Raw genomic sequence first — 12,752 nt, forward strand, 5'->3', positions numbered from 1 at the left:
CCCAAGTTTATTGACGTATATAATATTCATTTAATGTGTAGAACAAAATGATTGGATATATTACTAAATGATCACTACAGTGTGTTTTATTAATATCCACTGAAAGTGAAAGTTTAAAGTGTTAGTCTCTCTGTTGAGTCTGACTCTTTCGCAACCCCATGAACTGTAGCCCACCAGGCTCCTGTGTCCATGGCATTTCCCAGGCAAGAATACTGGCATGAGTTCCCATGTCCTTCTCCAGGGTTATCGTCTCGACTGAGGGATCGAACCCATGTCTCCTGCATCTCCTGCAATGGCAGGCAGATTCTTTAGTTAGAAGCCTTAAAACAGAAGTATCTTTGGTATTCTGTAAAATCTCATCCCACCATATTACCTCACATAATTCTGTTCCATTGATCTGTCTGTTTTTCTGCTAATATCTTTCTGTTTTTATTACTATAACTTTGTAATATAGATTGAAGTCAGGAAGTATGATGCCTCTGGCTTTGTTCTTCTTTCTCAAGATTGCTTTGGCCATTCAGGTTCTTTTGTGGGACCAAATAAATTTTAGGGTTGGCTGTTTGTTCTTTTTCTGTGGAAAATAGAACATTGGAGTTTTGATAAGGATTGCATTGAATCTGTAGATCATTTTGGACATTTTAGCAACATTAGTTCTTCCAGTCCCTGAGCATGTGGTATCTTTCCATTTGTTTGTATCCAAAAATTTACAAAGCAAATTTAGCCCCTTTGTCTTCCATCCCAGCCCCTCAATGACCACACTTGTTTTCCCTAAATACTTTTCACATTTTTGCATTTTGCTATTGCCTTCCTCAGTAAAGTTGAGTGGTTCTAAACTCTCCCCAGGATGTCAAGCCCCTTAACATGCATCAAAGATCTTATGTTTGGACCTAACCCCAACTCTCCACTATATTGTTTAATGCTCTCCAAAAAGAATTGCCTAGTTCACTAGATACCCACCCTTTCCCCACAATACTTCCCAATGTGCCTCTTTGCCAATTGTCCCTGCCTGCTCCAAAATTCAATTTCCAGATTAATCTTCCTAAAAATCAACTCCAATCAAGCCATTTCCTTTTCTGAAGCACATTTTTACACTCTGTTGCCCAGTGATGTAATTACAGACTCTTCCATTGGCAGTTCTATCCTGCTAACTCAGTAGTTCTGGCTCATTTTTCTCATATCACATAGTTCACAAAACAATGCACTCTCATCAGCAATATCTCACATTGCCTACAATGGTCTTTCAAGGAACAGAGCAGATATGCTTAGTTTCCTAGCAGAATAACTGTAACATGTATGTAACCAATACCTCTATAGAAGTTACTGTATGTCAGGCACTTTTTGACCTCTTTTAAGAATATGATTTCATTGAATCCCTCTAACAGTCCTATAATATAGACACTGTTATTGTTTCATTTTACGGATGAAGAAACTGAGGTACAGAAAACATAAGCAATTATCCCAGGGTCACGTGGTTAACAAATGGAAGAGCTAAAGGATTCAGTCTCAGTCAGTCTCAGCCTGTAGTCTATGCTGTTAATTCCTCTGGCATGTTCACCCTCTCCTTAAATTTCTGTCAACCACCCACACCAACACTGGAGGATGAGAAATATTGAGCTCAATTGTTTTCATCAAATTTCCAAAAATTCCTCTTTTATTTTGAAAGTCACTGGAGTCAGCTAAGTCTCCAATAAATGTTGCTTCTCTGATCTTTTAAATCACTCTTCTCAGATGGTACCACTCAGGCTTTACTTATCCTATACTCTCTTTGTTGTCATCAAACTGTGAGATTAAAAAAATCACAACTCTATAGTGAGATTGAAAAAAAAAATTCACAACCAACCTCACAATAGGCACTGTAAATTCTGATTTCCCAATTTTGTTAATGGTTCCTCTAATCTAAGTTAAAAGTGACTCATATCTCCTCTCTCTCTTTTGCCTAATCCACATCCACATACAGTTCACTTCTCAGTTTGCTTCTTCATGCATCCCTGGTACCTCTCAATCTTTTGCACCTTTTCTATCTAAAGGGTGGGAGATGCCTCATCCATTAACTAGGTCAGAGTAAATAAGCAATGTTTTTATTAACAGTTATTGTATTGTTTGACATTCTCGTTACTTTTCCCCCAACTATCATAAAAATCTTGTATCTGGTTATTTAGATTTGAGTCTTTGACCCCTGATATTCTGCTAAATTCTGTTGACAGTTTAATCTAAGGAAGAACATCTGCTCAGCTCACATCCACCACTCTCCCCTCCTACCACTGTTGGCTAAAAGAACTCACTCTTCAGTGGGTACGAAAATGTCTACTAATCGCACCACTGATTTCTCCTTCCAACCTCGTCTCTTATTACTCCACTGCATGTTCCACTTTCTAAGAAAACCAGACCGAAAGTTCTGCCTTGCGCCTCCACACTCCTTGTTTGTGCCGTTTATTTCACACAAAAATGCCAATGACATAAGTCAGAGGCTAGGATGAGTTAAGAAAAAAAATCTCTGAAGTTTTAGGTCACAGAAAGGATATATTGAGATGGATTTAATAGCCCCCAGTGTCATCTTTGGAAATCCCCTCATCTTGACTCAGTAGTTATCTGGATTTCCTCTATGTCTAATTTAACACTCTATGCCATTGTTTAGCATTAATACTTGACATCTCTGAAGCTTGGTTTCTTTACAATAACAAGTAATAATAACAATGATAATAATAATACCTACTTCACAAGATGGCTACATGGTTTAAAATATAAATTTTGATATTGTATTATTTCTAAAATTTAAATATTGCATACAGAAGGTACTAAAAACTTGTTTAGGTTCTTCTTCCTGTCATGGGTGAACACTGCCCACTTAACTTAAGGGAACTGAGATCCGTAACTGAAGTTGGCTGCCAGAGTGAGGCGGGCAGAAGCGCAGAGACCCCACAGAACAGTCTATTCCTGGGGCAGTTACTCACTCTCATATAAAAAAAGCTAAGATGGTAAGTGTTAGCAAAATAAAACCTTTCTATGTTCTAGAATTCTGCCTGAGGCAATCAAAAAGGCTAAAATCTGAAGTCAGCGTTTCTGCCACTTTTTTTCACCTTGGGCTTTCCCAGTGGCATCCATCTGCCTGCAGTGCAGGAGACGTGGCTCCATCCCTGGGCTGGGAAGATGCCCTGGAGGAGGAGATGGCAACCTACTCCAGTATTCCCGCCTGGGAAATGCCATGGACAGAGGAGCCTGGCGGACTACGGTCTATGGGGTCACAAAGAGTAGGGCTCAACTGAACACACACACATACACACACTCACTCACACCGTCCCTAAAGCAGTCTTTGTTTTGTTCTAGGAGAAGTGGAAAAAGAAAACAAATGATGAGAAAACATTGAATTGACAGAGGCACAACAATAAAATCACTATTGGTTTTCAAGGAGTGCTCTAGATTTAGATTTGCTTGAGCTCAGTTTTTTCCCTTCTCACTTCTTATTACTTCTGAAATGTCTTTCTCTAGCATCTCTCTTACCTTCTCTTAGCTTAGTAGCCTCCTTTGAGCCCTGTTTCTGGCATTAAGGCTTTTAAATATGTATTCTTAATTGGATGTAATTAAACAAAGGAAGGAAGTCAGTCTGAATCAATGACAAGCTGGAGAAACAAGCAATTTTTAAGGAAATGAAGTTTTATTACTCTTAGGGATATACTGAAGCTATTGAAAACAGTTCACTTAGGGCGTTAATGGCTACATTAACACCTACATAAGCGTATCTTACAAATTCACTGTTTGGAATAAAACATGTATGTACATTTCTTTTTTCCAAGGACTTTTACTCTTTAAACAGACTAACATTTGTTTCTACAGATTGCTTAGTGAACCTTTTTTATTTTTTAATTTGAACATTGAAGATATTGAGATATAGATGCAAATCTCAGTTGTTTAAAACTTGGTGCTCATGAGGTCAAAACCACACACTAAATCTCTATATCAGCCAGTTCTCTCTGTTGTGTGGTCACAACTGTCTGAGCAACCAGCTCTGGTCATAAGAAGCTCTGGGGGAGAGGCTGTCGATGAATTTGTCCAGTATGCCTCCGCATAATTGGAAAATGGCTCTGTTTCATCAGCCACACACCCGTGGTCAGTAGCTTCGCCTTTCTTCATGAGCGTCGGTTATTTTGAATTTTAAAGATAATTTTATTACCTTCATTGTTACTTTAATACTTTATTTATTTGCTGTTTCAGCTTTCTGCTATGTGATAGCGTTATTTAAAATTTCCTCTTTTCGATGACATTTCTTGCATTGTGTATTTATATCCTACTTGTTAAGGCTAATAATACTATATGAGCTTATAGAATTGCGTCTGAACTCTGAAGGAAAAATAATGATCCATTTCATGAGATGAGTAATTTTTACAAACTCTCCTTTCAGCTCAAAGAGTGCTTTTTGTTCCCTTGATTAAAATGTATTTCTCGATTAAATTAAAATGCAAATATAGATGGTCTGTGTTTATGGTTATAATAGAATTATATAAAGAAGGTTTTAAATCAATGTGCCGTTAATATTTCATGCAAGAACTGTGGGTTTTATTGTTGGGCCAGTACTGCCATGTTCCATTTTCAAGATAACTTAAAGTGCTATGAAAACTTAATCATACTGCCCTGGTTTTATCAGTTTTGCCTAGTCTTCTCTAGGATGTTAAATGGAACTGTTTTCCTATATACTTCTTAAGTTATATCAGTGGTGTTGGAGAAATGACAAGTACTGTTTCTTTAGAATCCCTTGAAATTGAGTTATGAACAATTTAGTTTGTTTTAAAGAAATATTTTTTTACACAGAAGTGAATCAACTCTTAAATTTAAGAGAGCCATGTTTAATAATTTATTATGAATTAAGGATCTGAAAAGTTACTTCAAGAGACCATTTTGTCCAAATTTTTAGTTTCTATTAGAAATATAAAATATTTGCATTAGAAATTGCATCTAATGCTATTAATTTAATTATAATGATTTAGTGTTTTCTTAGCTTTCTTTTTTGGAAAGTGACTTATCACTTCTTAATAATTATTAAAATAACTCTTAAATCATATTTATAACTTGATCTTTTATCCCTTTTTTTTATTTTTAGTGACCTCAGTGAAAACCAGATTCAGGCAATTCCAAGGAAAGCTTTTCGTGGGGCAGTTGATATTAAAAATCTGTAAGTATTTTTTCTAATTGATATATTTTTTTATCCATTTTCCAGGTTTAATTCATATTAAATAAAGTGTCAGGAAAGAAATGGTGAAAGCTTATGCATTTTATGCTTCCTTAGGAGAGCTTGTAACAATAAGTTTTAAATCATTGTTACATGTTATCTGAAGGAAGTCTCCTTTAGAAGATGTCTTGAAACTGAAGTTACAAATAACAACTGAAGTTATCACAAGGTTCCTCATACCTTGTGGTTGGTTAATCTTGTGAAGTCTAAAGAAATGATTTGATTAAAAGGCATTTGCAATGTATTTTCTTCCCTCTTACTATGAGCTTATTTCAATAGTACCCTTTTCACTTGTTATTGGTGTTTATTGGAAATGCAGACTATTTTTTTCTGGAAAGAGAAGATAATATTTTTTTGTTAGAGACACCTGTGGCCTAGGGCTACAGCTTTTTAAAATAGCTTTTAGATCACCATTTTTATTAAATTCCGAAGTGTGAGAATGAGAAAAGTGTCTTTCAATTTATGTGAATACTTTTCTTAGATTTTCCCTCTTTTATCTTTATGAAAGAAGATATGTATAGCCTTCTTTAAAAAGCAAAGTAAAAGAAACCCATGTATTTGTCCTTGGTAAATCTTTAATCTAGTGTCTTGTGTAGATGTTTTGTAAGTGCACGTAGCTCTTTACATATCAGATTTAAGATTACAGTGGCAATCCTAACATTATCGGTATGTGTCTTAATAAATTTTAAAGTATCATATTAACCTTTTAAAATGACGGATTTTGACTTACTGTGAAACTAGGTCGTAAAGTGTTTTCTTTAGCTTCTACATTAGTTTGGAATGTAAAGGGAAAAGCCCCTGTGTGCTGACATTAACTATCAGGAATTCAGTATTTCTTACCTTTGTAATAAATGGGGCAGAAACTCTTTCAAGAATTAACTTACTTTCGGAATTCTCCATGGTGGAATCCAACATTTTTCAAGTAGTGAATGTGAGACAGATGTTTTCCTTCGTCAAAGAAGACGACTGTTTATAAAGCTATAAGCTATGGCCTCTACATCTTCTCTTCAATGTAAATGTTTTTTGTTTTAAATTTGTACTTTCTAAGTGTACAGGTAGAGATAGAAAAATATAGACTTCTAAGTATAAATATATAGTGCCATCAAAATCCTGGCCTTAGACTTTTATTAGCATTTACATGTTAAAGAGATTTTATTTGCTTAGATTTAATCTCTAATGAATACTGAGGAAAATCTTCAAATAGATTCAGAGATATAGGGTGTTCAAAACTGCCTCTATGTATTATCTCTTGTCAGAACAACACAGATTCCTATGTAGCACTACTCAAGTTGTCTATATGTCTCTGTGAAAGAACAGTAATGGCCAAAGTTGACCACCCTTTGGGACTGCCTCTTGCAGTCTTTTAGCAGTATTCTCTCTAAAGCCTGAAAATAGGTGGCTTTTAACCTTAGTAACAATATTTAGGGAACCCAAGTCTGCAAGTAATCCTTCTCCCAGGTTTAAGGATGCATTTGGGAGTGAGATACCAGTCATGGTGGGATTCTTCCTTAATTCCTCTTTGTTTCTTCTTTAAAAGTGCAATTCTGAAAGTTTAGAGATAAAAAGAAAAGTGAGATACTGACCAATGTACTTTGAGGAATGCATCATTGATTTGGTGGGATTTGGGAAATATTCCCCCCCCCCATATCATTTCCCTTTTTTCAGTTTAAACGCAATTATTATAAATACCGTGAGATGAGCCTAGGACTGGAGTCTCAGAATATTTTGCTGTTTTGTCTCTGTTTTTTGTAAACATGGCAGTTCATTAAACTTCACTGAGCCTTAATTTTTACTTTTATGAAACCAATATAATAATTGCTTGCACTTGTGATTATTAGGGAAAAAAGGTACTAAGGAGAGAGAAGATTAGAGTATGGACTAATCCGCAATATTAGTGAGGAATCAGACAGACCATGGACCAATTAGACATTGAGCTGCAAAGTAGAAAAAATACATATATATATATATATATCTCAGAGGGTACTAAATATGTGCCAGACCCTGATTTATAAACAAATTATGAAGTGCCACAGGTACTGAGGAAAGAAAGAGATAAAGGTGTTGCTTGAGGTTATCAGGGAATACTTTAGAAAAGAATTACTGAAAAGAAAATATACAGAAATCTTCAAGGAGGTTGCTTCATACTGTATGTTGGTCAGTAAAAGCAGATTGAGAAAGTAAGAATTTATTAAGACCTATTCAAGGCCTGATTTCTGGGTTTTGAAGGGATTGGAGGATAAAATTAAAGTGCAGTGAAATGTGTGTGTGTGTGTGTGATAGAAGGAATATGTCTGTATCTTTAAGGTGAACCAGTACTGATTCGGAATAGCAGCAGTAGCAGAAAGCATAGCAGTCCGATTATGGAGAAAGCTGAGTAGAATGGCATCCAAATGACTTTATTTTTGAAGGTTTCTTTTCTTATGGAGGAAAGGAGGCTTAAGAAACTATGTGGATGCTGAATGATGATGGTCAAAAGAACAATTTATTCCTGCTACTCTCACTGGCTTTCACGTAACCATGTGAAAGACCATGGAAATAACCTTGAAACACCTTAATGCATTTATAGGTTTATTTAATTAAAAAAGATCATGCTTACAATTTTCTAAAATTTTATAGTTAATTAAACAATAGATCAAACTACACAATTCAAAGAAATTCAGTTTCATGGGACTCTGTCTGAAGTTTAGTTTTATCGTTAAAAGTTAAGAAAGGTATTTGGTAAAATATATTAGCACTGAGAGTAAATTTTAATTCATATTGTTATTAAAATGGTAAACGTAGGTCATCAAGTAATGACTCAGTAAAAGTCCATAAGTATTGACATTATTATTATTATGAATGTTCAATGTGGGGAGTGAAAGTTGCTCAGTCGTGTCCAACTCTTTATGACCCCATGGACTATACAGTCCATGGAATTCTCCAGTCCAGAATTCTGGAGTGGGTAGCCTTTGAACTTCTCCAGGGGATCTCCCAACCCAGGGATCTCACCCAGGTCTCCAACATTGAAGGCAGATTCTTTACCAGCTGAGCCACCAGAGAAGCCCAAGAATACTGGAACGGGAAGCCTATCCCTTGTCCAGCAGATCTTCCTGACCCAGGAAACAAAACGCGGTCTCCCACATTGCAGGCAGATTCTTTGCCAGCTGAGCCACAAGGGAAGCCCATTCAGCGTGGGAAGGAGAGGCATAATGCTCTGTCCTGTGTATCATGCCAGTGTGTTCATTTACAGTTTGGACAAGGCTTCATGGTCCCATGATGGCTAGTATTTCAAGTCTTTCAGAGAGGCTTTACAGAAGAAATATGTGCTTCAGTTGCATCAGGATAAATATTTTGTGTAGTGTTAGTTGCTCAATCATGTCTGACTCTTTGCGACCCCACAGACTGTAGCCCACCAGTCTCCTGTGTCCATGGGGCTCTCCAGGCAAGAATAGTGGAGTGGATTGCCATTCCCTCTCCAGAGGATCTTCCCAGCCCAGGGATCGAACCCTGGTCTCCTGCATTGCAGGCAAACTCTTTACCATTTGAGCTACAGAGAAGGCCTTGATATTTTATATAGCACTGTCTAAAATACTGGTCTAATGCACTGTACTGGGTTTATTGGATTTACCACATATTCAGGCTTTATTCTGAGTAAATTCCAGGTATCAGAGAAGATTTGCACTGGAAGTACTTGCTTTAAGCTTGTGGATTGGCTAAATAGGCTCAAGGCAACATCCTGACAATATGAAATTGATGCTGTAGAAATTTTGCAAATTAACAGATCTTACTCCTTTTCCTTCAGGCAAGTCACAGTAAAACTATTCTAGACAGATGGACATTTATCTTGCTGTTAAATATCTCCAGGGAGGACATCCCATAACTTTTTTGCTTACCTCTATTAATTTCCAAACTGGATTAAAACCCTTTATATTTTATGTTGTTATACAGTTTTCTCCAGCTGCTACTTAAACCAGTTTCTTTTTCCTGGCATTTGAGACAGTGAAATCTGAGAATAACAAGATCATATCAAAATATCAACTATCTAATAGTGTTTATAGTAGTCACTGGAAGCCATTTTATATAGGATTTACATCTGTGTTTTTGAACTCTCCAATCAAGTGTGAATGCAAGTACTGATACTGTATCATTACCAAATGATGCCTTACCAAAGTGATAATCACTGTTTATATTATTTTTCTTGATAAATTTGTATATATATTTAATATATGTAACACTGACTAAAAAGGCTTGGCTATCTCCTGATCAGTTTCTGAATGAAGACATGTTACATTGTGGCACTGTTTTGTTTACAAGTATGTATGAGGCTTTTCCATTCAATTGAATGATTTAGGAGAATATTCAAATTAAATTTTGCTTTATTGCTAAGACTTGCAAGCTTATTCTCTAAGTATGCATTTTATGAGTTCAGAAATTTTCCAAGTCTCTTATTTTTATGTGAAATAATTCCTACTCATGTTATCCCAGGATTTAAACAAAAAATACCAATTTATGAATTTAAAATTCAAATTGTTGACAATAGTTAGTGAGATTGCAAAAGTGAAAGTGTTAGCCACTCAGTCCTGTCTGACTCTTTGTGACCCGATGGACTGTAACCCACGAGACTCCTCTGTCCGTGGAATTCTCTAGGCAAGAATTCTGGAATGGGTAGTCATTCCCTTCTCCAGGGGATGTTCCCAACCCAGGGATCAAACCTGTGTCTCTTGCGTTGCAGGACCTGAATACTTAAAATAATTAAATTCCAACAAGCATTATTTTAGATACACTCTTTAAAGTACATCATATCTACTTTTTATTCTTCTTTCATGTTTCAGTGTATCTTCAAAATATACTCTGTATTCCAAACTTTGCTATTTGTAAATGAATACATTCATTTTCTATCTGCTTGCATAATACAAATTCTAGTAAAGTTTCACCTGTTATCAACTGTACTCCCTTTTTCTAATAAAATTACCCATAAGTTAAAATAGGTGAGGGGAAAATATTTATATTTTTTACTATATATTAATTTAAAGACAAGCTTTTAAGTTAAAAGATGATTTAACTTGGTTCTCTTTGAGTAAGTCATGGTGTCATTTGGGAAACAAGAATGCATGACTATGGCTTTTTAAGAAACAAAACTATTTGGGATGCACTGATTATTAGTGATAAGATCTGGCAAATAGGAAAAAGAAGGTTAATCTATATGTTGTTACACGCTATTATATTATTTAGGAATTTTTTTCTGAAACTCTATTGTCTTCCATTTATTTTGTTGATGGATGATCATTTAAAACCCATAGGAGGAAAATTCACAGTTGTACAGTACAATCACAGGAAGACATATATTTTGTTTTTTTTTTCCACTCTTCCCAATTTTTAAATATCAATCTACTCTTCTCCTTTCCTCCATCATCTTCATTTTGTTGTTGTTTAGTCAGTAAGTCATGTCCGACTCTTTTGCAACTCCATGGACAGTAGCCTGCCAGGCTCCACTATCCTTGGGATTTCCTAGGCCAGAATGCTGGAGTGGGTTGCCATTTCCTTCTCCAAGGGATCGTCCCCATCCAGGGATCTAGCTTGCATCTCCTCCATTGACAGGCTGATTCTTTAACACTAGCCACCAGGGGAGCCTCAGACTTCATAATAATAAAGGAACAAGGGTTGTCCACGTCACAGAGAATCAATCTGTAACAATCAGAAAGTGAAGGTGTTAGTCGCTTGGTCGTGCCCAACTCTTTGTGGGCCCCATTGGCTGGAGCCCACCAGGCTCCTCTGTCCATGGGATTTCCCAGGCAGAAATACTGGAGTGGGTTGCCATTCCCTTCTATTCCTTCCTGACCCAGGAATAGAACCTAGGTCTCCTGCACTGCAGGTGTTTACTGTCTGAGCCACAGGGAAGCCCTAACAATCAAAGAGTGTATTATATATTTTACCATTCAAATACAAGACTTACCTTATCTTTGACCTGTAAGTTAAATCATATTTACAGAATGTTGACCATAATCAGCTACTTTTCATGTTTGCTTCACTACATTTCTCATCATACTTAATTACATATTTATTACATAATTATTATAAAAAGAAGATCCATTTTATAAAATTAAAATAGTGATTTTTGTTGCTCTCAGTTCCTTCCTAGAGTGTTTTCAGTGAGCCTGAGGCTGGAGACACTTTGAAGGGGAGATTGGTTTCTCACTCAAGGGGCCTGCTATCCTTACTGTTAGAATAAACATCACACATGGTTCTTAGTGGGGCATAGAACCTTCTGAATACATCTGTGGAGATGATTCTTCTTTTATATAGATAGCAAATGAAGTTGATTTTTATGATATGAGGACTAGAGCCTCTCTTAACATCGAGAAGTCTTCCCTTTGTAGCTCAGCTGGTAAAGAATTCTTCTGCACTATGGGAGACCTGGGTTGCATCCCTGGGTTGGGAAGATCCTCTGGAGAAGAAAAGGCTACCCACTCCAGTATTCTGGCATGGAGAATTCCATGGACTGTGTAGTCCATGAGATTGAAAAGAACTGGACACAGCTGAGTGACTTTCACTAACATCTAGATTGTTGCCTATGGTCCCAAGGAGTAACCCGTAACTCAAAGTTAGTGAGTGAAGTCACTCAGTCGTGTCCGACTCTTTGTGACCCCATGGACTGTAGCCTACCAGGCTTCTCCGTCCATGGCGTTTTCCAGGCAAGAATACTGGAGTGGGTTGCTATTTCCTTCTCCAGGGGATCTTCCCCACCCAGGGATCGAACCCAGGTCTCCTGCATTGAAGGCAGACGCTTTACCCTCTGAACCACAGGGTTCTACAAAGTAGTATTTCAGTCACTCAGCAGATGCCATAGTCAGTACCATGGGAACTGTCCGTGGTCCTGTAAATCACCTGCTTTGTACTCACTCTACAAAAGTAGACTGAAGTGTGATAATCCCCAGTAACCATGGGCAAGTTTGTAACCAGTAACCTCTCCAACTTCACATTGTGCTCAGTCTCCAGGTGCCTTAGCACTCTTTTTATTGATAACATTTCCTCATGTAAAGATGAATCTATATAGCATAACTTCATAATCATTTTCCAAAGCAAAACAAAAAAACACAAGAAATTTTGATTGAAGAGCTGGGAATCTGATTCACATATGTGTAAAACAGTCATTGTCATGATCTTTCAGTGGTTGCATGTTGTTCTTGAGACAGAACAGATCTTTATGTTTTTTGCTTCCCCAACCCTGGACAGCCAGCCATCTTTTTCTCCCTCTGAACAGTTACAATAACCTGCTAATTGAGTTTTGACTCCAGTTTATATTCTCATTAGGAAATTTCAATGTTCCAGCCAAATTTTGTTTACATAAAGCATTGTTTTTCATCCCATCACTTCCTGGTTGAAAGTCATTCTGCTTTTTAAAGCAAAAAAAAAAAAAAAAAAGCGCTTTGCTATAGGCATCATGGTAAAGCCTTGGGAATTTAGTGAAGTATTGTCTACAATAGTTCTACAGGGTCTATAGGAATATAGGCTACTCTCTGAGAGATCAGTGAGTTTTACCCAATAGCATTGA

The 12,752-nt window shown here is 36.7% G+C and overlaps 1 protein-coding gene across 2 annotated transcripts in view; it reads left to right on the top strand.

Moving 5' to 3' along the window:
- SLIT2 (slit guidance ligand 2) overlaps positions 1-12,752 on the top strand; it is a 387,270-nt gene that overhangs the window by 229,402 nt on the left and 145,116 nt on the right. For both annotated transcript variants that reach the window (XM_065907114.1, XM_065907115.1), the window contains exon 5: positions 5,093-5,164. In XM_065907114.1, the coding sequence (XP_065763186.1) occupies positions 5,093-5,164 (72 nt within the window). The remainder of the gene's footprint in view (positions 1-5,092; positions 5,165-12,752) is intronic.

This window comes from Muntiacus reevesi, chromosome 16 (assembly GCF_963930625.1).
Source record: "Muntiacus reevesi chromosome 16, mMunRee1.1, whole genome shotgun sequence".
NCBI classification, from domain to species: domain Eukaryota; kingdom Metazoa; phylum Chordata; class Mammalia; order Artiodactyla; family Cervidae; genus Muntiacus; species Muntiacus reevesi.